Here is a 25,390-nt window from a genome sequence, read left to right as displayed (position 1 = left end):
AACTTGAACCTTGCCAGTACTATGGCTATCTCATTTTGTTTAGATATGACTTTATCAGTTCAGCCTCAACATCATCATCTCAACTTACATATCCTCAACCAGCCCAACCAATACAATTACCATTTCCACTTTTATTCTATCATTTTATCTCCTTTATTGTCCTCTAATGTTTATAAAACTTACTAGTCACATCACTAAAACCGCCCTGCTTTGGGATTCAGATGCAATTTTACATTAATAGGTGAATTGTCCTTTCTTGATCTCTTTCCTTCTGTGATGTTCGGTAGAATCACGGTCCAATTCTTCTCCATTATATTTCCACTGTTTATATTCTTGAGACTGCCCTTGAGTGATTATATGCGTACTTTTCTGATGCAGCTTTCATAGACAAATTTTAGAAGTTTCCTTTCATTACCATTTATTTGTATGTAGATATACCAACTTTCTTATAGCTCAAGTAATTGAGTTAATTTGAGTAAACTAGCAGCATATTTAAAAGGTTGTTTTATTTATAACACCTTTAGTTGCGAGCTTAACAGTAACACAACACTTTATTCAATCAGTTAACCCACAATATCTCTCACATGCAATTTAAATGCTGACAGAAATGAAACAGTCATTATAAAGCGGAGTTTAAGTCTCTTTTTCAGTGTAGGCCTAATCTTTCTACTTGAATTGATACTTCAGATGAATCCATATTCATTGAATTTATGAATTCAACAACTTGTGAGTTGAGTTGATGTTTAATGACTCCTTGTTTGTCCAAATAAATGGTATTGCCAAAGGATCCCCCCGCCCCCATTTTCTCAGGCGTCTTTGTTAGATTCCAATTTATTTATACCTCTTAAAGGGATTACCTCGATGAAACAAACAAGAGCAGGTCTTACACAATTAAAGGCCTCACCAATGCATTGTACAGCTACAATGAGGAAAGGAGTTGGGATTTCATATTGAGGTCGGACAGTACATTGGTGAGGCCTCTTCTGGAGTACTGTGTGCAGACCCCAAAGGTCTGAGCAATGAAGGAAAGGATTTTAAACACCTCAACCACCATGTCTACCTGCAACACAACTTGCAAATAATTATGTACCTGAATCTTTAAATCTCTTTGTTCCACAGTACTACCTAGGACCCTACCTTTAATTGTCTACGTCCTGTCTTGTTTTGTTTTATTTTTCCCCAAAATGCAATACTTCACATTTTTCCAAATTAAATTCCATCTTCCAGACCTCAGCCCATTGACCCAATTGATCAAGATTTCTTTGTAATCTTAGAGAACCTTCTTCACTGTCCACTACACCACCAATTTTGGTGTCATCCACAAACTTAGTAACCATACCTCCAATATTCTCATCCAAATCATTTATATAAATGTCAAACAAAAGTGGACCTAGCACCAATCCCTGTGGAACACTGCTGCTCATAGGCCTTCAGTCTGTAAAACAACCCTACATCATCACTCTGTCTCTTACCATCAAGCCAATTTTGTACCTAATTGTTAAGCTCATCCTGAATCCCAGGTGTTCTAATTTTACTAACCAGTCTACAATGTGGAATCTTGTCACAGACTCTAGTAAAATCCACGTAGACAATGTCTACTATTCTGCCTTCTTCAATCTTTTTGGTTATTTCCTGAAAACAAGTTTGTGAGACATGATTTCTCTTGTGCAAGACCATGCCAAATATCCCTAATCAGTCCTTGCTGCTCCAAATGCATGTAATTCCTATCCTCCAAAGTAATCTCCAACAATTTACCCACTATCAATGTCAGGCTCACAGGTTTACAGTTCAATATTGGACTTTAATAGTTTAAATGCCTCAGTTACCAAATTGGCAAGGATCATATGTTATATCTTCCAATATCTTTTTAGAATATATGGGCATTATCTTACAATTAGAACTAGGCCAGTCAGGTGGAAAATCAGGAAGTATTTTTGCGAAAAGATAAATGAAATTAGAACTCTTTGTCCCACTTTCTACCTATTTTCCATGCCACCGGAAAGCTGTACTATGTAGAATTGATTTAAAATTTAATTGCAGATTTTTTAATGGATCTGAAGAAATGTACTGTAAGCTGTAATTCAGCTAAAAAACAGACTTTGCTTGACGGTCTACAGGGCCTACTCCAGTTCAAAAACCTGAAACGTGTTTTTTAAACAAAAATGTTTTTTTCAGTGCAATTATGCTGACATTATCATCATAAATTAGCTCTAATTTATTTCTCAACTGTTCAAGAAACACAGCTTTGATATACTCAAAGTGTACTGTTGTGTCATCGGTAAACTTAATAAAACGGTAACTATGAAAACACCATTAAATTGCTGTACAATACAGTGCATTCCAAGAGCTGCATACTGAATGTTCCATTCGATTAGTTCAAAACATTGTTCAATCATGCAAAGCATAACTAATTTTCAAAAGCACATAGGGCAGCAGATTAGCCTGTACGTTAAATTTCTGTTCAGAATTTTGCAAACTAATGACCTTGAAACATGCTCATTGCTCAATTTTTCACTTCACAGTAACTGTGTTCCAAAAAGTGCAAAGGAGTTAAATCCTTTAGTGATGCTTTAATGATTTTATAGTAGCCTAAAGCAAAGCTGGTATTTTCTGGAGCCCATGCTGCTCTTTTACGCGCTGTGATATGTGATAGTCTCTAGTCCTTTAATCTTTAGGATGCCCAAGCTTGCAAGAGAAGTTTGGAAATGAATAGTTTTGATTATTTTTCCCAGCTAATATGCAGTGACACTGATTCATTAATGAACCAGTTCAAAACAGGAATAATTGTATCAATGTAATTTAGGGTTAATAAATGTTAGTTTCTGTATTGGTACAAATCTCTATCTTAGTCAGGATTGTGAATTACCATTCAAGAACATGACCACATAGACCAAATGCTAATGGAATGCTGCTTTATCAGGTATGTCAAGTTTATAATTGAAATGTTTAATCAAGGCTGGGATTGACCTTTCTAGACAATCTATATTTGGTGATACTTTACAATTTTGACTTCATTGAATTTCAGTCCTACGCGTATCCATTTCTTGTCATAGCAACATATTCTACCTGCAGATAAAAGACACTGAGATATAAGGTGCACAAGAAGGCATCTGCATTGTGTACTTCCTATGTTTAGATTTAAGCACAGAACCTCCCAAATCATCAGTTGCTCACTATTTTCTTGTAGTCCATCATGTTTTTCTTGAAATTATTCATTCACACAATGTGTTGCTGGCAATGCTTGTATTTACCAGAACCACTACAAAAATATTGTGGCTACGAGGCTAGAAATTTTGGGGCAAATAACTCATTCCCTGATTTGCAAGAGCTTTTCTACAGTACACACATCAGGAATGTGATGTAATACTCTTCTCTTGCAAGGTGAGTGCAGGTGCAATAACACTTTAGAAAATGACTGCATCAATAACAAAGACTTCAGACTGCTGCCATCTTCTGAAAATGGATGGATATCATTTTAGTTGTGTTTGAACAGTTGATGAGGGGAACAGTTACTTATGGAGCGCAGGCCCTCAATAGTACAGCTGCTATATTGTTTGAGCCCATAGCTTTTGCTCCAAGTATGTCCTGGTGTTTTTTTTTAATATTGTATAGAGTGAACTAGATTGGTTGAAGACAGAATTTCTGATGCAGGCAATCTAAGGAAGACACCAACATCATTCATTTGTTTACATTTCTGGACAAAGATGACAGCAAATACATAGGTCTTTTGCACATCACCGTCATTCAGAATGGGAATTATGTTGGCTGCAGGCTGAAGAGTTCTACCACAATATCTCTTTAGTGGTCAGGGACTAAGAGTCTGTTCAGTTGTTCTTCTGGCACCATAAACCATTCATGTGCCTTACCAAGAAGATGCTCTTGTCTTATCAAGATATACTTTATTGCATAATAGTGGCAAGGTACATTAGTTAGAAAGTCATTTTAAGCAGATGGTTAGGATATGTAGGTGACATATCTATCTTCACAATCCAGCAATATTCTCCCGATTTCTCCTCTGAAGACTCCATTATCATCAAATTGGATGGAGTTTAATGTCTCCTGCAATGTTAGCCCTTTTAGAAACATTGCCTTTTCCAAACTTTTTGCCCCCAAAGTTATCATTTGTAAAATCATTTACCACTGTCACAGTTCACCCATGACTCCAATTTCACAAATTCAGGAAGTCAGCAGGTTTTCACTATATTTCCAGAACATGTTTTCTGCTTGGAAGGTTGATGGGTCTTTAGTTTCAGGACTATTGACCTTGATTCTGAGTTCCCGCAGTTCCTCTATTCAACTGGCTGAGCTGTATGGATATATATGATTGCTGCTGGATCACTGCATCTTAAACAACCATACCATTCGTGTTAAGCGATAACAAGGTATAGAGCTGGATGAACACAGCAGGTCAAGCAGCATCAGGGGAGCAGGAAGGCTGACATTTCGGGCCTAGACCCTTTTTCTGAAAGGTTGCTTTTCTGTGCACATTGCCCTTGGCTCAAGCACGACAATTGTCGTGCACCATGATGCCTACAATAGAAGGTACTTTGCTATTCCTGAAGACAGCTACCTCATGTACATCATCTACTAGTCCTGTGCACTCAACTGTGGAATCAACCTCTTTTTTAGGATAGGAATTGTCTTCAGTATGTCAGTGAGTCTAATTAGTCACACTGAAGTTGGTAAACCAGTGAGCTAAATAAAAATCAGCATTTTTATTCAAAAGTAGATTTGACTTGCTGAATCCCACACTGAGTTTCTCCATTGGATTATGGGTAATTGAGATGAATCCAGATCTCGCTGAAAGACTCTCTAACAAATTGTAGCCGGTTGTCTGACATAACCATGTCATGGATCCCACTTGTAGTGAGTATTTCATGGCAAATGTACCATTTTCACCTCTGCCCAGTGGAAAAAGTAGTTGGCAGCAATAATATAAGCTCATTAGTCAAATATAACTGGCTTGTTAATACTAATTTCCAAGGTCAAGTATTGGGGATCAGGGGCGGCCACTGCTGAGTTCTGTGATTGGTTTAACTTTGCAGTCAGCCATGAGGTCCGCAAAAATACCTGACCTCTCAAAGACAATTGAGCCCTGCCTTTGCATTTGCTTATCCCCAGGTGTCCTTCAAATATTCTGTCTAGTTTACCTTGCCCCAGTGAAACAAAAACCACCAACTTTTCATCAAAAACCAACTCCGGCTACCATTGTGACATGCTGTTTCACGCTCAAAATAGGTCAAAATGACCAACCCATTGTTGCTTGGATCCGATCAAGCTTTGCAATTCTGACAAATGGCCACAAATTCTCAGTCATTTTGTTTGTCATATTTTGTCCTGTAGGCGAACCCTGTAAGTTGTAGTCAGAATCTCTGTATCCATGGAGACATCCTTACCACCTGCTTTCTTGTCATAGGGAAATCTATAATTTATGATACTTCTGTGAGCACATTTTGCCAAGAATGTAATCTGAAAATCCTATGCACAGCCATATGATTCAGAGTCTCCTCCTGCACAATTTAGTGGTTTTCTCTGTCTGAGAATGCTATGGAGGCACACTGATTTACAGCCCCTATCTAGTTGTTGTGGAGAAAGCATTACACCCATGCCTAATACATTTGCAACTGTGGCGGTTGGACTGGATGAATAGTAATGGGCAAGGACATCTGTGAACTTCAGCATGCCCCTCATGTTTTGGAATGTGTATTTTTGTTTATTCGTTCACATGATGTGGGCATTATTTTTTATTGCCCATCCCTAATTTCCCAGAATCAACCACATTACAATGAGTCTAGATTCTCATAGAGTCCAGATAAGGATGGCAATTTTTTTCCCGAGAGGATATTAATGAATTTTTCCTGACAATCAATGATGGCTTCATGGTCATTATTAGATTCTTAATCTCAGATTTTTAAAAATTGAATTCAAATTCCACCATCCGCCATATTGGAATTTGAACCTGGGTTTCTGGATTAACAGTGTAGCAGCAATGCCACTACGCCACTGCCTCCCCCTTAGCCTCCTGATGGGAGTCCCAGTACCATCCTCTTGTTTTCCTGAGAAGTTGAATCAAGGGTTCATTAGTAATTCTGGAGTGAAACAAAAATGCTGCTATTCATTTACAATGTTTAGAAAAATCTTTACAGATTATGAACTGATCTCAGAAACTACTTGACAGCCTTTTTATGTGGTTTTGCTTTTCCATCTTTGTAGTAATGTGTCACAAGAAATGAATAAGCACCTTGAAAAATTTGCTTTCATTAAGGGAAAGCCCTTCGGTCAATAAGTCTCTTAAAATTGTATGGGCTGTCTTGTTCCTCAAATGTTAACCATGTGTCATATGGCACCTTCTAAATTTTGTAAAATTGTGGACATGACCCCAGAGATTTTGAACAGACCGTGGCAATCCCAAATATCAGCCTCTGAAGCAAAATCATCCAAACAGCGTGATTGAGGTAGTAAGCAAACTTGATAACTCATCTAATGTCAACTGTAGGAACCCACTGTTGGCATCAATTACAATGAAAACTTTGACTGGTCGGTATTAAACTCTCATAGATTGTAGACAAGGGTGAATCTCCCTTGCTAGGCTGTGATAGGTTAACATATATTTTGATTGCTTTTTGGTCTGCATACAGTAGTCATGCCCAAATATTGATCTGTTGGTTTGATCATGCCCATTCTGGTTATTTCTTCAAATTACTTCTGAATTGTACTAATTAAGAATTGCAGAAGTTTTCTGACTCTGTACAAGTATAATAATCCTCCTTGAAAATGTATTTGTGAGCTTACCTAATCTTGGAACAATTTACGATGTGCCTTCTTCAAGAAAACTTTACTCATGTTTTGTTCAGCTTCAACTTTTTGAACAAAGTTGTTTTCTCAAACTTCTGACTGAGAATACTCCAATAGATCCTTGCTTGTGTTGTGCCTCTGAGACTCTCTATCTTTAAGAGCCATGCTCATGGAATTAGCACTCTATTTATAGCACGTGACTTGAGAATATAAAGATCGCATTCTCCGTCTTACCCAGGAGTCACTAGAATCATGACACTTGGGTGATGACTCTCTGCTGGAAGCATGCTTTCATTTGATATCTTAATAGTTATCCAGACATGCACATTTTGGAGGAATGAAATGTTTGTACATTAGCCAGTTGCAATAATTGTGTATTAGATTCATCAGTACATTTCCTTGGATGATAATATAAACATTTGTCACATCATGTGGGAGGCAAAATCTCACAGAAATAATCTCCATTCACGTAATGGAATCTGTAACTGGATGTGTGACTGATCCTTATGTGGTTTCAATTTCACACTTCTGCACTTACTAGACCTGAAGAAAGATGTTAACCTGGAGTCTATTTCTCCCTTGTTGGTCTTTCCACAAGTTCCAGCTGACTTTTTTTTTGTTAATCCTCTTGCAGCTGCTGACTATTTGCATGAGTAGTTCTTAAAGTGGTAGAGTTCATAAACTGTAAACTCACTTAGTCTTTTGGAATTTTCTTTTTCTCCTGGGTCCAATGGACTTTTTGACATTGCACCTTGTTGTATTGAGAAGCAATGACCGCTACAGATTGCCATGTGGTATTTGTGCACAAATGCATGCTGCCACCTGTCTTTCCCTAATTAAACCTAGGAAAGTATTTGGTCTGCAGTCGTAGTGGAACAACCACTAGTGAGTCTTAAAAAGATGAAGTTCTCATCTTAGATAACAAAGTGTGGAACTCGATGAACACAGCAGGCCAAGCAGCATCTTAGGAGCACAAAAAATGCCGCTTGGCCTGCTGGGTTCATCCAGCTCCACACTTTGTTATCTCGGATTCTGCAGCATCTGCAGTTCCCATTATCTCTGATACAAGCTCTCATCTTAACAAGCTGTAACTTATTAGAGGATAGTAAATATGCACAAGTCCTATGTGTGAGTTAGACAATATTACTAAGATATTGTGAGACATAGGTGGCACATTTGTCACCGTCGAGGTTCAGATCAATTTTAACAATTATCTCACCAAATCTATAACATCACATTGGGTGGAGTTTAATGCACTTTTCAAAATTGACCCTTTAAGAAGAACTGTTGCCATGTGCAACAAGAACTAGCATCCTCAATTTATTGTTTGATTGCTTGCTGATGACTGGATCTCATAGATGGCACAGCTTTGATGCACCTGTTGTGGAATTGCTTAATTCTGTCTGTAGCATGCTACTTCTACTGCTAGCATGTTATAATCTTGTGTTTAGCTTCACCGGGGTAGTGCCTCATTTTTAGCCATATCTGGTGCTCCCCGCTCTGCTTAATGAGTGAGGGTTGACCATTTGCTGCAGGCTTGATCTGGTGTGAAATGTGCTTCAGGACTCTGCCGTTGTGCTGAATGACATCACTTTTGAACGTGCAAATTTCCGAATGAATATAAGACAAAAAAAATTGGTCTGTTTTTTAGCAACACTTATGTTCTACTACCAAAGACCAAGAACATTAAATCCCTTGCAATACCTTTCAAATGTTGTCGCTGTTGTAATACTGGAAAATAACAGCAATGTCACACAAGACCTCTCAAATAGCAATCAGACAATGATTAAAATAAATTATTGTTCTGGGTATTAGGGAAAGCCATTCTATTCTTTAAGATATGTGGTGGCATTGTTTATATCTACCTGAAAGTATCGATGAGGCTTCGGTTTAACAACTTGTCAAAAGGTGGAACCCTCAGTAACAATTATGCAGAGCCAACAGCGTAGATTGTATCAGAGATAATGGGAACTGCAGATGCTGGAGAATTCCAAGATAATAAAATGTGATCCTGGATGAACACAGCAGGCCAAGCAGCATCTCAGGAGCACAAAAGCTGATGTTTCGGGCCTAGAACCTTCATCAGAGAGGGGGATGGGGAGAGGGAACTGGAATAAATAGGGAGAGAGGGGGAGGCGGTCCAAAGATGGAGAGTAAAGAAGATAGGTGGAGAGAGTAGAGGTGGGGAGGTAGGGAGGGGATAGGTCAGTCCAGGGAAGACGGACAGGTCAAGGAGGTGGGATGAGGTAAGTAGGTAGATGGGGGTGCGGCTTGGGGTGGGAGGAAGGGATGGGTGAGAGGAAGAACCGGTTAGGGAGGCAGAGACAGGTTGGACTGGTTTTGGGATGCAGTGGGTGGAGGGGAAGAGCTGGGCTGGTTGTGTGGTGCAGTGGGGGGAGGGGGTGAACTGGGCTGGTTTAGGGATGCAATTGGGGAAGGGGAGATTTTGAAACTGGTGAAGTCCACATTGATACCATATGGCTGCAGGGTTCCCAGGCGGAATATGAGTTGCTGTTCCTGCAACCTTCGGGTGGCATCATTGTGGCACTGCAGGAGGCCCATGATGGACATGTCATCTAAAGAATGGGAGGAGGAGTGGAAATGGTTTGCGACTGGGAGGTGCAGTTGTTTGTTGCGAACCGAGCGGAGGCGTTCTGCAAAGCGGTCTCCAAGCCTCCGCTTGGTTTCCCCAATGTAGAGGAAGCCACACCGGGTACAGTGGAAGCAGTATACCACATTGGCAGATGTGCAGTCGACCAGGGCAGGCAGGTTTGTGGAGAACACCTCCGCTCAGTTCGCAACAAACAACTGTACCTCCCAGTCGCAAACCATTTCCACTCCCCCTCCCATTCTTTAGACGACATGTCCATCATGGGCCTCCTGCAGTGCCGCAATGATGCCACCCGAAGGTTGCAGGAACAGCAACTCATATTCAGCCTGGGAACCCTGCAGCCTAATGGTATCAATGTGGACTTCACCAGCTTCAAAATCTCCCCTTCCCCAACCGCATCCCAAAACCAGCCCAGTTCGTCCCCTCCCCCCTCTGCAACACACAACCAGCCCAGCTCTTCCCCCCCAGCCACTGCATCCCAAAACCAGTCCAACCTGTCACTGCCTCCCTAACCTGTTCTTCCTCTCACCCATCCCTTCCTCCCACCCCAAGCCACACCCCTATCTACCTACTAACCTCATCCCACCTCCTTGACCTGTCCGTCTTCCCTGGACTGACCTATCCCCTCCCCACCTCTCCACCTATCTTCTTTTCTATCCATCTTCGGTCCGCCTCCCCTTCTCTCCCTATTTATTCCATTTCCCTCTCCCCATCCCCCTCTCTGATGAAGGGTCTAGGCCCGAAACGTCATCTTTTGCGCTCCTGAGATGCTGCTGGGCCTGCTGTGTTCATCCAGCCTCACATTTTATTAGCCTAGATTGTATGTTTTTTGATGCCTGATAAGAAACCTTTCACAATCGTCTTTGTTTTTGCGATACTGAGATTTGAATTAGATTATTATAAGTATTCTCAATAAAGCCTATTTCAGTGCAACATGGTTCGTTAATGAAATTTGTAATATTATTTCTTATGATTTGAAGTGCACCATGAGCCTCAGTGGAATCAATGTATTTGTCCCTGCTCACCAAAGTAATCTAACCAATCATCTATCAAATGGATGACATGCTTAAAGTGTTAAGCAACTGTTGTCATCAGGGCTGTTTTTCTTGTAATCAATCTCTACTTGTTTTAACTAAAAATGTCCATTACAGTGTCTCGCACCAAAAGACTTGAAGGTCACTCTGGGGGAAACATAAGGGGCGTGGATCGATTAGAAAATCAAAATACAGATGGGTACATCTGTTCAAGGCAGTTCAGGTACAACTATTGTTTTACTGTATGTTTTAGTCATTGCTACAATGAACCTTTCCCTTTTCAACAAAATCCGTAAATCAGCCCTTCTCTTTCAGGTTTATTTCTAACTTTTATATTCTCTAGTTCAGACTTGCACTTCTTGCCTGTCATTACTTCAGCAGTCATGATTTCTTTTTGAAAAGTAAGTTATTGAATGAAAATCAGCTTCTGTGTGATAAATGTTTAAATTCTGGAGAAAGCTGTTGTCTCAGCACGTAGCTTTAATCTTCAAGAGAGATGGCATTCTTTAATGTGAAATATTTAACCCTGCTTCTCTCTTCACACCTGCTGTCAGATCCAATTTTTCTTCTCTTTTCAGATTTCCAGCATCTGCATTATTTTGCTTTTCTGATAATATTCTAGTTCTTATTCTGGAGTTGCCAGCCGTTGATAATGACACTGTGTGGTAGATTGTAGAGTATTTTCCGAAGAAAGAAATAAGGCATTTATTTGCACCAATTGCAACCTGAAAACATCTGACAAATTAAGTACTCTTCAAGCCCATTGTAAGTCAGAATCACCAATTTATGCTTGGCAAAAGTCCCACATATAGCAATGCAATATTGAACAAATAATCTGTACTTGTGATGTTCATTGAGGGATAAATATTTGATTTATATTTATTCAATATTGACACTTGTACCTAGGCAGCAGGACAACTGAAAGCATGCCAAGCCATAGGAAACACTGGAAAATCAGCTTTGCATAAAAGTAAAATTTAGAATTCTTCATCTAGACTTGATGTCTTACAGGCAATAGCCAGAAGGATCAGTTGATGCATTTCTCAGTTGGTGCCATGACACTGACTGTGATTTTTTTTAAAAAGGCTAAGCTGTCTGAGATAGTATTGCAACAAGGGGATAGCAAGCCAAGCCAAATCAAATCAGCCTCACTCCTGATGGATTCATAACACAATGAAATTAAAACATTCAATGATGTTCAAAATTGTTCAATTAATCCTAATGAGACTTTACAAATAGCAGATCTTGGACTTAAGTTTATAACTTAATCAAAAGTTAACAATTTATTATTAAGTATATAACCTTAGCAGAATACAGATAATCTGCAAGGCAATCTAATTAATAACTATGATATAAGCCCAATCTTCTTTGTTCATATTTGTACTGACAGAAGGACACAGTTAAGGGAAAAATTAAAAAGAACTTTTCAATGATGAACACCGGATTTTCATGAACTTGGATGATAGGCTGCATTACAGGCATGGAGGGCTGTATATCTTGCTTGAAATCCAAAATCACTGGTCTATGCATAATATTTCCACAGGCCTTTGACTTATTTCTTACCAACCAGGATTCTGTTCTCAGAACTTTCAACAATTTGATGACTGGAGAGCACAGAAACTAAAAAATAGCAGTCTGGAAGCTTCAAAACAAAAACTGCCTCCTGCCTAAAACCTGGTCAGAGCCAGTTTGCTCACTGTTTTTTTTTAAAACATTCTCTGATTGTCCGGCCAGCATGAGTCCACCCTTGAAACGGTCAACAATTCAACATCCAATCAGCTACCAGCCCATGACCATAGCAAAATCTCAGTGCCAAAACATCTATAGTCCCCTTAGAGCAGTAATTAACCTGCATTATATTTCAAGGCAAGTTCCCAAAAGCAAACATTTGTCTTTTGTGACCTCTATCTTGAAAAACAACCTGCTGTACAAAGTTCAATTCTTAACTGCAACTCTCCATTTCAAACCAAAAATGAGGAAAATAGAAGAAAAATAGTGATAGTCTGAAAATTCATTGTAACTTCACATCTTACTGAAGCTTTCTGAACATCTGAGACAAAGAAATATGACAATAATGACACACTGTTAAAGATGACAAAGTTACGAAGCCATTGTAACTAGAGAAAAATATCTGCAAGTATCGTGTGCGGAAACTTATTTGATCGCCATAATAGCAGTGATTTTCTCCGAGTCACCTTCTGCTTTCTAAAATTTTCAAAAAAGGGCATGTTAAGTGTATTCATAGCAGGAAGTTAAAGTGAGTATACCTGAAGAGCTCACATCTGATAATAGGTTACAGTTTACAGTTAGTCCTTTTCGAGATATATTATGGAGGCCCCTTAAGGCACATGTGACAGCCTCCTCCTGTTGTCCTGATCTGATGGTTTTGCAGTACAAATGGTTTGCATCGTCAAAGCACTCATCATAAACTCCAGTTTACAGCAATGTGAAAGGTTTTTGTATAGTGAAGTTACACCTAAGGTCTACACTTCTGGTTTGGATTTACCCTCATAAGCTGAGGATTATTTTGGAAGACAAGTTAGGACCATGCTGCCAGGTGATACCTATTCAAATTCTCAGATACCGTTCAAACATTTTTGAAAACAAGCGAGCAAAGATGGTTCATGGCAGACATGCAAGTATAGAATTATCTAATCTGCACACAGGGCGGAAGATCAGAGTCACATATCCTACACAAAACTCATAAAAAATAACCTTGGATAAAGAAGCTGTGGAAGATCAGCAGGATAACAATCAACACTAAGCATGCAACCTCCAACACACTTACAGGTGGTTATACCTGATTCTGTGGTCTAAATGTCTAGAAAGTCATACCATCACAAAATCTGGAGGGATCATCGAACCATCTATATGTTTCACAAACTTTGAATTTTTAATTTATTCTTGGGATGTGAATGTTGCTTGTTGGCCAGCATTTATTGTTCATCTCTAATTGCCATTTGATTTCAATGTCTCACTAAGGCTATTTCAGAGAGTGGTTAAATGTAGACCAGACCACTGTAAGGATGACAGATTTCCTTCTCTAAAAGATATTAGTGAACCAGATGTGGTTTTGTGACAATTGAAGATGGTTACAAGATTATGATTAGGTCAGCTTTTATTACAAATGTTTATTGATTTCAAATTTCACGATCTGCCATGGTTGGAATAAAACTCATATCCATGGAAAATTCAACAGGAGATTCTGGATTACTAGCCCAGTGACATCACTGTACCAGTGTCTCCTTCTAAACTTTTAATTTATTTCCACTCTTTGTTTCTGTTTAAATAGTTTTTCAATTGCCATAATGTAAACATTTTCACCCTTAATGTTTGTGATTTTACCTTTCATGGGGGAGAGGGAATGGAGTGAACCAACACCAGCCTAAAGTAAAATATTTTTATCGATTCATCCTTCTCCTATATCTCCAAATTCCAATTCTCTCTGCCCCATCCTGGAGCCATGAAACAAATCAATGAGATGTGTTAATCACTTGTTGGAATGTTATGTTCTTCCCCATGGTGCCAGTAGAAGAGAGATGTTCTTTTCCAAAGCTAACTAGTGAAAATGTACCTTCAATCTGCTAGTCACGGCATGTTTGAAATAGTCTGAAGGCTGGTTGCAGTCTGTCTCCACCTTGCCCATGCTTGTAGGAGGTTGAATAGCATTGGGATTTGGGCATGAGCTGGTGACTAATGAACAGAAGAATAAATTTATGAAGAAGGTTTATTTTCAAAAGAAGGAAAAAGCGCACCAATTAAATTAGTATTTCTTTTGCAACCTTTCATTGGTGTATTGAAACTGCTTTCAGTCCTCGTATCTCGCTGCCTATCTTTGACAACAATGTATTTGCACTGTGTATCTTAAAAACAGCATCAATAATATCCAAAATTGTTGACCATTATAGACTAGGTAATGCTGCCTCTACAAAGAAAATGTGTGTATATTTTTATACATTTCAATTAATTATTTAATAATAGATCATTGTTAAGAATTACATTTCTGTCTTTCTCAGAACCTTTCTTGCAGAGTAAGTAGCTTTTTGTTTCTTTTAAAAGTTAGCACAAAGCTTCCTTGTAGCGTCATTAGAAATCTTTTTTTTGTGATTCGTATTGTGGTAGCCAAACGAAGCGGGTTCAATATTCATGCCTGGCCCTGTTGAAGTTGATATGAATAGCCTGTACAATTGGTCAAAATATTCCAGGATAAAGGAAGAAAAGCAATTTTAAGAGGCATTACAGTTGTTATTTTCCCAGGGCTTCTATTCTGACGTGTACAATTGGTCAAAATATTCCAGGATAAAGGAAGAAAAGCAATTTTAAGAGGCATTACAGTTGTTATTTTCCAAGGGCTTCTATTCTGACGTATCCATGTTTGTCCTTGAGAATAGAATTGGATTTAGATGCAGTATTCTTTTAACATTTTTAATTCACTGCATAAGCCAACACAAGCATCCACTTGTGTGAAAAGGATAATCTGTAAGCAAAAGAATGTATCCCAAGAGGAAGAGGCCAAACAATGATCATCCCCAACAAGAAAGAATCGAACTTGGTGCTCTCCGCACCATCACAGCGGCTGTTAATCATAAATGAGTATTAATAGTGCACATTGGTGAAATAATCAAGCATTTTGGAGCATCTTTCAATCCATAACAATGACTTGGATAAGGGAACCAACTGTTTGGGTGTTAAATTTGCTGAGGACTAAGATAACTGGGAGACTAAGTTACGAAGATGCTACAAGGAGTCTGCAAAGGGATATTCATAGGCTAGGTGAGCAAGCAAAAACTTGGTAGTAAGAGTATGATGTGAAAAATGTGGACTTTTTCACTTCGGCAGGAAGAATAGAAAAGTAGCAAATAACTTGGCTGGAGAGAGATTGCAGAGCCCTGGGGTGCACAGGGATCAAGGCAACATGGCAGCCACAATAAATTAACATGCAGGTGTAACAAGTGATAAGGAAAGAAAAAGGTGTGCTACAGTTTATTGCAAGGGGAATGAAATATTAACAGTAATGATGTTTTGATACAGTAAACTGGTACTTTGAGCCTATGTCAGAGTACTGTATATAATTTTGTTCTTTTTATTTAAGGAAGGACATAATTAGATTAAATGAAAACAGTTCAGAGAAGGTTAACCCAACTGAATCCTGGAATGGGGTTTATTATCTTATGAAAGGTTGGACAGGTAGGGCCTGTATGTGCTGGCATTTAGAAGATTGTGAGGTGGTCTTATTGGAACACCAAGTCGCCTCAAGATGCTGAAAGAATATTTTGTCTTGTGGGAGAGATGAGCAGGAGATAACATTGTTTAAAAATAAAAGCTGTCTCAGTTAGGATGGAGACCAGAAGAAGCTTTTACTGTGCAGATCGTGAGTCTGTGCAATTCTCTTCCTCGAAAGAGAAGCCAAATGGCCTACTCCTTCTATTCTGTATTTTCAGTTACATGAGCTGAAAATTACAATATTCATAAGATTCGTCAAACATTTCAGTTTTTTTTCAATGTAGAACTAGTAAAAAGGAAATGTAAAATGAAAACAAAGTTTACTTGTAAGTATCTGTATGTATATGACTGAAGAGATCATCAATTCCAGTTTTAGATAATTTATCCTGTAATGTGTCTAGTAACTGGCAAGACATGCAATTCTGGTTAGTGAACAAAATATTCATCCTTTTGTTTACTTTTAATTTTGCTGCTGACATCTATTAACTCAACTAAGTTCAACCCTAAATTTTATTCACTTTTGTTATAACATAAATTGATAGTAATACTGAACAAGTCCGATTCCTGAGTGAAACAGCTAATTGATCATAAGTTTAATTTTTGCAGTTAGTTACCATGGTGGTTAGTTGCTAAAACATATCGTGTGATACTACAATTGTTCTTTTACAAGAGAACACAAGTTTATCTTAGAAAAGAGGAAAAAAAAGCACAAGCTACACACATATATTAAAAACTGCTTAGCAAGATCATAAAAAAACAAGTTTTAAACTGATTCCCAGCAATATGTGTTATAGTTATTCAAATCTTAGAGAACTATCACTCCTATCTCAACTCTAATTTCTTAACTTTTTAAACTCTCATTCTTGGACTGTTGAGACAAATGTATGACTTGTTTCTAAATATGCCGAACCTCCCTTCAGTTAAAACAACTTAAAAACTTCTTCTTAAAGAAAAAAACCCTTACAGCTCAGAGATTCATAAATTAAGCCTTTCTGATAAGGTGACTGGTTCCCTTGAACTGAGAACTTGATTTTTCTGCTCTGACAAAACTCTTCTGCAGAACTGAGTTCTTGGTTCTTTTGAAGTCAAAAACTAAATTAATGATTCCTAGTCTGTTTTCTCTGCCTTAGACGAACTCAGCAGCATACACATTCCAGAAATAACATTACAGGTGTCCTGCTACACACTTGACTGAATCACTTGAATATTTTTTGGAAATAATGAATTTAGGTTACTGTTCTAAGTGACTTTCTGACCATTCAAGAAAACTTACTTTCACAGAATTGAAACCAAAATACTTTCACCTTTTATTTTAAAAGTCTAATTTCTAAACAATGATATTATACAACTCATTTAAAAATCAATTTCTAGTTCTTTTTGTAAAACAGTGAAGCAAGCAGTTTGGTAAAATTCCTGACCTGCTTGCTTACCTGAATGTGGATCTCTTGAAATTGGCTACTGTGAAGTCCTGGACAATTAAATAGATCTACAGTGAATGCTGGGATTTAGTTTAAAAAGCCACCAATGGCTCAGACCATCATCACAAAGGTTTTAAGTGACTTCTGAGCTGGATATTAGAATGCAATTGTCTTGCAAACCTGCCCCCATGAGAGTAAACATTAAAAAATGAATTTAAAATAAATTACGCCAAGTTCCAATCTCCCCGGTAGGAAGGTCAAAAAAATCCTGAAATGTGACCAGGTGTTAAATTGTTTCATTGAATTACAGGTGATCCCTAACTATAAATTAATATCAGATAGTGTCCAGGAGCAGAAAGCAGGCAGACGCATTTGGAAAATAAACCCATTCAAAATTATTTCCAGGGTATGGAGTGTGTAAGATAGAGTAAGAACTGGAGAGGTACAAGGAAGGTAAGAACAGAAGACAATGAAAAACAAACAGCAGGAAAGAGGAACAACAAAGTTAAATAAAGAGCTCAGATTATGTGGCAAGCCGCAGCATGAGATCGAACAGTCAATGGATAACACGTTATCTACGCACAGAACTGAAAGTATACCAGAAACAACATGCTGCAACCAGAACAGATTTTCAGGAAGAAAAATATTGTTTTGCTTATTTTCTCACAGGTTGTGACTCCAACAGTTACCTCTTAAAAACATTGATACTTCTAGTTCAAAACACTTCATAAATCCAAAGCACTTCCTTAAAAAGATATAGGAAGGTTTATATTGGCAGGCTTGTCCTGTGGGTTTCAGGCTTAATGTTAGGATAAGATGAAGGAGTTTTGTACATGTACTTGCCAGCCATCAAACCAGCAGAGCTGATTTTTTGATTCCCTATTGGCCACCACTTCTTTCACAATCCAATTGAGAATAACATGAATTTTCCCACTGCTTCTGCTGGTACAGTCACTCCAATTTAGATCGGAAGGGGGTCCTGCAAGTTTTTTTTTACACAGAATGGTAGGAGTCTGGAACACGCTGCCAGGGGTAGTGGTAGAGACAGATACTTTAGGGGATTTAAAGGACTTTCAGATAATCACATGAATATGCAAAGCATGGAGGGATATGCACCAAGGACAGGCAGAAACAATTAGTTTAATTTGGCATCACATTTAGCACAAAACTGTGGGCTGACAGAACAGTACAGCACAGGAATGGGCCTATGTTCTGTGAATGCATTATGGCCCTCAGATCAGACTAGAACGCCCTCCTCTTAAATTGTTGTGGCCGCAAGGTGTCTTTCCTAAGTCTGATTTCTCCACCACCCTCTGATGACCCCCCCCCCCCAAAGTGATTGTGGGGATGAGGGGGGCACTCCTTCTCCAGGAAGATGCGAGTGGTCATGTAAAATTCCCAAAAATTGATGTTTTTAGCTACTTCAGTTGCCTATCTGGCTCCACATGGTGGGTAGGCAGTCATCCAAGAATGTATCAAGGAGCTGTCTAAGCTCAACTCACTCTTTCTTCTGTGAAGCTCCAGTCTCACTACCTACAGCTACGAAAATTCAGTCTGTGTTTGCATTTGTCCCTGAGGTTTTTTGGAGTACTAGCAGAGAAGAAAGAACTGCTATGTTGCCCATCAAAAGTTTAAACTTCCAATGCAATTCTTGCATACCCATTGCATCAGAGCTTCTGCAGGTCCCAATATGACTCCTAAGCTAAATCCTTTCTCCAGCCACCTGGGATTTTATCCAAACTGGTTCTGAATAAAAGTCATAATTGACTTGAAATGATAATTCTATTTGTGATGCTATCAAACCTGAAAATTTCCTGCAATTTTTTTAAATTTTCAAATTTCCAGCATCCACCGTACTTTTGTTTTTTTTTTCAGTTAACTCTTAGTTCTCCCTGAAAGATCTTCTCTTTTTCTTTTTGAATTTTGCAATCACCAGAATTCTCATCAGTCTCCAAGCTAGATGCTGCAGAGTGTTAACCCAAAGCAATGCCAAATTCATTTTGAAATCCAAGGCCAAGAGGCAAGTGTGATTAATCAAGAATAGCTCTGTCTTGTTATGTCACTTTAGTTCCCCTATTAGTGAAATGCCTGAATTCTGCTGGATATCTTTCCTCGGTGGCAGAGCTGAGAAGTGATCACAAGAAGCAATGTGAATCAGTCCAGGATGCAGTGTATTACAGCTCCGATGGACACTTCTTATATCATCTGTTGAATCTTCTGCAAGAGTAGAAGGAAGTCTGGGGCAAAATAAGGGATGCAATTATAACCGGAGTCGTTGAGTTCGCGTACATTATCTCCTACACAACATACTCTTGCCTCATGAAATACTTGCATAGAAGAACTCATTTATGCAAGCATGCTGCTTTTCAATCCATTTGGTTTCACCTTTCCAACTTAAGGAACCACAGCATTTCCAACTGTGCCTTTAGCAGTTTTATAAATGAGTGTAATTTTAGATGCCGCTTAGCTTTTCAAAATCACAAGATGATATTGGGTGGCACAGTGGGTCAGTGGCTAGCACTGCTGCTTCACAGTGCCAGCAACTCAGTCTCAGTTCCATCCTTGGGTAACTTCCTGTGTGGAGCTTGTGCATCCTCCCCGTGACTGCATCGGAGCCCCCATTTCCATGCACATGCGCAAACATTTCTCTGGTTTCCTCCCACAATCCAAAGATGTCGATTAGGTGGATTGGCCATGCTAAATTACCCATAGTGTCCAGGGATGTGCAGTCTAGATGGATTAGCCATGGGAAGGTGCAGTGTTACAGAGATAGGGTAGTGGGGTAGGCCTGGTTGGGATGCTTTTTGGAGGGTTGGTGTGGACATGGTGGGCCAAATGGCCTGCTTCCAGACTGTAGGGATTCTATGGATTCCTAAAATGATATTTCTGCGTATTTAAAATTAATTTGCTTTCATTATTTAAACATAGTATTTCCTTGTCTATAAAAAAAGTTCATTAACAAAAAAATATAGGAATAGGAATGTGCAGGAGCCTAAGGAGCATATTGAACTAGGCATAAACACTTAGATTTTAAGTTTAAAAAATGCAGTTAATTGGATTAAACCCAAGTGCCAATCCTAGACAATGCTACCCTCAGTGCACAAGGGGACTGGGAATACATTAGCTATAAGTTTGAAAGTGGGTTTCAGTGTTCTGAACATTGTCTTGTAGTTGGCTACAACTCTCATTCCACTTATTCCTATGCATCTTGGAGTGTAGGTTCATTGTTCCTTGAAAGTGGAATCACAGGCAGTTAGGACAGAAGATGTTTAGTATGCTTGCCTTTATTGGTCAGTGCATTGAATCTCGGAATTGGGAGGTCATGTTGCAGCAGTACAGGACATCGGTTAGGCCACTTTTAGAATACTGATCTCTCTGTTATAGTAAAGATGTTGTGCAACTTGTAAGGGTTCAGAAAAGATTTACAAGGATGTTGCCAGGGTTGGAGGGCTTGAGCTAGATGGAGAGGCTGGATGGACTGGGGCAATTTTCCCTGAGCATAGGTGGCTGAGGGGTGACATTATAAATGTTCATGAAATCACGAGGGGCATGGATAGGGAAAATAGACAAGGTATTTTCCAGAAGTGGGGGAGTGCAAAACTAGAGGGCATAGGCTTAAGGTCAGAGGGAAAAGATTTAAAAGGGACCTAAGGGGCAAATTTTTCATGCAGTGGGTAGTGTATGTATGGAATGAGCTGCCAGAGAAAGTAGTGGAGGTAGTGGTTATAATTACAACATTTTAAAATCATCTGGATGAGTTTATGAACAAGAAAGGTTTGGAGTGTTATGGGCCAAATACTGGCAAATGGGATTAGATTTATTTAGGATATCTGATCAGCATGGATGAGTTGGACTGAAGGGTCTGTTCTCATGCTGCAAAATTCTGACTCTATGTTCCTTATGTCAGGTTGCTTTATAAGACAGAACTCTTCATTCCTTCTACCATGACTGAACTCTCAAAACTAGGAAACCTACACGAAATAGCGCTGCATCTCTGAGATCAAGTCATTTTCATTTAGCAGCTGTTACCAGGAAGTTCTGCAATAACCCATACTCCTCATCGACAATGATTTGTTGAAAAACAATTAACCGACTGGCTAACAAATGATTTTTTTTCTAAGATAGTACAAATATGAGATATTCCCTTGTGCAATGCAGTTAACTCGTGGCCAGTTGGATACATTCTGTTAGATTCCTAAGGTATTACTTATTCTAGGACATTTAGATTCTTGTGCCACAGCCGGAGCATTAAGGAGGAAAAGCATGCTCTCTACTTTTCAGAACGCTTCCGGTGTTGTTGCTCATGCAGTGCTGTTCACTGATGCTGGGCTCAGGCTACAAGATTAGAGACATTTTTCTAGTATTTGAATATTGAGAATTTTTATTTTTTCTCTCAGAAAGTAATGAATATATATCAAATGGATTTGAGGGATATTTGTAGCTTCATTACTCTATTCTGAAAAACTGCATAAGTTCTGCTCTTTGCCATTTATAAATCACTGATTTTCCAGGTGTGAAATAAAGCTAGTAATGCACCATTACGAGTATGATGTCCGTCATGCTGTCTCAAACCTAATTTATAACCTTTTTGTAGTACGGTTCCAGTTCACCACCTTAGTTCCACTGACAAACACGAAATTTGTCCTTTTATCAAAATAACAAAAATCATATCTGTTACACAGCAGCTCTGTAAGCCTTTTTACATTAATGCAAAACACTGCCATAGGAAGCAACATGACACTTTAATAGCATAGCGGAAACAGCTTTAATAAGCTGATTTTTAAAAATCCAATAGTAGAAGACTAGCAGTTAAAAGTTGCAACTAACAAAAAATTGAATCTCACGCAGGTGATGATATGAGGAAAAAAATGTCAGTGCCAGATTTAGGGATGGAAATCTGGCTTGTTCTCCCTTGTCCACTTTGTGCTGTTATGGAGCACAATCTAGCCCTTCATCTTCAAACAGTCCTGGGAGTAGCGGAAAATTGTATTATGAACGCACTTGATTTCCCTCTTTGATATACCACCTGCATTTGGCTGTACATCAACATTAATAAATCTGGATGCAGGTCAGCTAATTGAATATCCATGCAAATAGTAATTTAGTTCAAATTATACAGCAGTTAGAAGGTATAGGGAATATGATCAATGAATTGGTAATGTGTTCATGTTAAGCAGAATAATTGCTTAGTTTTGAATTTTACTGATTTGCACATTCATTAGACGAAGTACAACTCAAGTAATTTTAATCAACATGCACTTTAAATGCACGTGACCTGTGTGATTTGATTTTTTTTTCACCCCAATATTCTGCTAAATTTGCCAAATCATAGAAGGGTACAATTAGAACACACCAAAATTAACACACCGAACAGTCAGATTTCAGCAATGAGACAAGTAGTGAACCTTCAATCAGAACAGTGTTGGAGCAAACCTAAAAGATCAATTATCTCAGCATTAGAGTTGTTTTAAAATGTTCCCTCTTGCGCTTGTGCTGAAGTACCCAAAGATGTGATGTGGTGTGAAGATCCAACATACTCAACTGACAATAGGAACTGCAGAGGCTGACATTTTGGGCCTAAACCCTTCATCAGAAATGCTTTTCTGATGAAGGGTTTAGGCCCGAAATGTCAGTTTTCCTGCTCCTATGATGCTGCTTGGCCTGCTGTACTCATCTAGGTCTACGCCTTGTTACTTAATTCTGATAGTTTCTTTGAAGAACCTCTGGGTAAATGTACCTTCCATTGTAAGACAATGAATCAGACAACATGGACATTTCAAATTTGCATTCTAATTGAATTCTAGGTATAACGGCTTTGTAAAAGTAGCATTCCATGTAAAATAGTTAATGTGTGAATTTGCAGATTAGAAAAATGAAAAATTAGGCTTGGTTTCTGCTCCTAATTGTGCATTCTACATGTTGTTCGAAAGTATCATATCTCTCCATGGCTCAGTGCCTGACAATCTCCAATTTCTCATCTATAAGCCTTCCCTTGGTGACATTATGACATTAATTTGCTGATTGTATACTGACAATATCCAGCTCTACCTCATCACCATTCATCTTGACACCTCCACTTTTGCTACTTCATTGCTTAATCTATACTGGATGAGCAGAAGCTTTCTTGAATATGAAATATTGGAAAGTATTGCAGCCATTATTTTCAGTTCCGTAGGTAGTCTCTATCCATCTACCTGTTCACAACATTGGCATCACAATGGATCCTGAGATAAACTTTCTGACCTGCTATTAATGCCATTGCTAAGTTCTCATACTTCCAACTCTAACATCACGTGATCTCACCTCAGCTACTTCTGTTTCTTCTGGGCTCGACTAGTCCAATGCATTCATTGAGAGAGATTTTCAAAATCATGAACAGGCTGGATAGAGTAACATTGGAGGAATTTTTCCCACTTGTAAAAGGAACAAGAACAAGGCATACATTCAAAATAATGTGTAAAAGAAGCAAGGGTGATGTGAGAGCAAGCATTTTCACACAATAAATAGTTGCAGTATGGAATGTACTGCCTGATAATGTGGAAGCAGGTTCAATTGAAGCATTCAAGAGGGCATTGGATGAATATTTAATAAAAAATAGTGTGCAAGGGCAAGGTGAAAAAGCAGGAGATTGTCAGCAGGTAATGATGCTCATTTGAAGAGCTCGAGCAGATGTGATGGACCAGTGGCCGCCACCTCCATCGTAATGATTCTGTGGTATTCACTCTTGGCTGGAATCCCACTTTCTACCCTCCATTGACGTGAAGTCATCAAAATCACTGCTGTTAACATCTTAACTCGCTGCAAGTTCCATTTGCTTCCTGTTCTGATACTGGCTCACCTGTTTGGTCCCAGTCAAACAGCACCTTGGTTTTAAAATGCTCATCCTTAATGTCACATCTTGCCTAGCTCTAATGATTATTCAGCTGCTACATATCTGTACTCTTCTAATTCTGGCCTTGTGAGCTTTGATGTTTATAATTATTCCACTATTAGAGGCCATGTTTTTAGTTGTTCGGTCCTTAAGTCTTGGACTTCCCTCTCTGCATTGCTCAAGGTTCTTGCTTTGCTCCTCTAAGACACTTCTGAAAGCCAATTTCTTTGACCAAGCGTTTGGTAATCTGTCCTAATAGCCCATCATGCTTAGTGTTGTACATTGTTATGTGATACTCCTGTGAAATGTGTGCACATTTCATTACATTAAAGATATTTTATGTGTTGTTGTAATAAGCAGATGGTTTTTCTTTTTCCCATTGAATGGAATGGTGCACTTTTCTATCTATAATCCCTGTTTGCCAGCAGAATTCAGAAATAAACCATGTTGAAAGCTTAATAAGAGGGAAGGGAAAATAAGGAATCAGCTACAGAGACCATTGCCATTTGTCCGAATTAAAATCTCAACTGTATAATCAAAATTGTAGCTTCTGGCTCAACCATATCCTACTTTTCCTATTTAAGTTTTACTTTTTAAACAGTGTCTGAAAGAATTAACAAAGCTAAACATCAAAACCTGAAGGAAAATCCTGAAAGTGAAAAATTGTTTTGGATTTTAATATCTTTTAGAATTTTTTTCCAGTAGAGTATTATTAAAAATGTACTAATTTGCCTGAGCATTGACGTGTTGAAATGAGAATGAAAGTTTTTGGATATTTTAACTTGATAGGATTATTTCCATCATTAATGCTGTTGGAAAAAGAAAGTTGTCATATGGGGGATGGGGGAGAAAACTTGCATTTATGTAGCATTTGTATGACTGCCAGACATCCAAAAGTACATTATTGACAGTTAAGCACTTTCTGAAATATCACTATTTCATGTCAGAAACTCAGCCTCCAACTCATGAACAGGAAGCATTCATGAACAATATTATAGTGCCTGGATAATGTATTTTATGTGATATTGACTGAGACAAAGATAATAGTTCAGACAGTGGGGCATCTCTTCTGCTTTTTCAAATATTCCGACAGGATCTTTTGTATGCAACTGAAAGACACCCCTTCCAACAGTGCAGTGCTCCATTAGTACTCTACTGAAATGTCAGCCTAAATATTGTACTCAAGTCCTGGCATGGGATTTGAACCTACAATCTTCTGACTCTGAGACAAGAGTACAATAAACTGAAACACAGTGGATGGATGAATGAGTCATTTGTACTTTTCTTCGAGCTGTAGCTTTTTATTAAACATCTCCTTTATAGAAATCAAACATTTATTATAAGCAATCAAAGCACAAATTAATTTTTTTACTACCACACCTTTCTCAGATTTGGCTTCCCATACTCCACTAAGGTATATTTTGAGGCTCATGAGTGA

General features: G+C 38.5%; 1 protein-coding gene across 2 annotated transcripts in view; it reads left to right on the top strand.

The window, feature by feature from the left end:
• LOC125459215 (synaptotagmin-7-like) overlaps positions 1 to 25,390 on the top strand; it is a 637,664-nt gene that overhangs the window by 221,070 nt on the left and 391,204 nt on the right. The window contains exon 3 of one of the 2 annotated variants that reach the window (XM_059652015.1): positions 10,558 to 10,663. The exons of the other annotated variant lie outside the window; for it this stretch is intronic. Within the exon in view, the coding sequence (XP_059507998.1) occupies positions 10,636 to 10,663 (28 nt within the window). The 5' untranslated portion in view covers positions 10,558 to 10,635. The remainder of the gene's footprint in view (positions 1 to 10,557; positions 10,664 to 25,390) is intronic. 2 annotated transcript variants of the gene reach the window in all.

This window comes from Stegostoma tigrinum, chromosome 17, assembly GCF_030684315.1.
Source record: "Stegostoma tigrinum isolate sSteTig4 chromosome 17, sSteTig4.hap1, whole genome shotgun sequence".
NCBI lineage: Eukaryota > Metazoa > Chordata > Chondrichthyes > Orectolobiformes > Stegostomatidae > Stegostoma > Stegostoma tigrinum.
The sequence above is the reverse complement of the archived record's forward strand: the minus strand, read 5'-3'. Positions and strand labels throughout refer to the sequence as shown.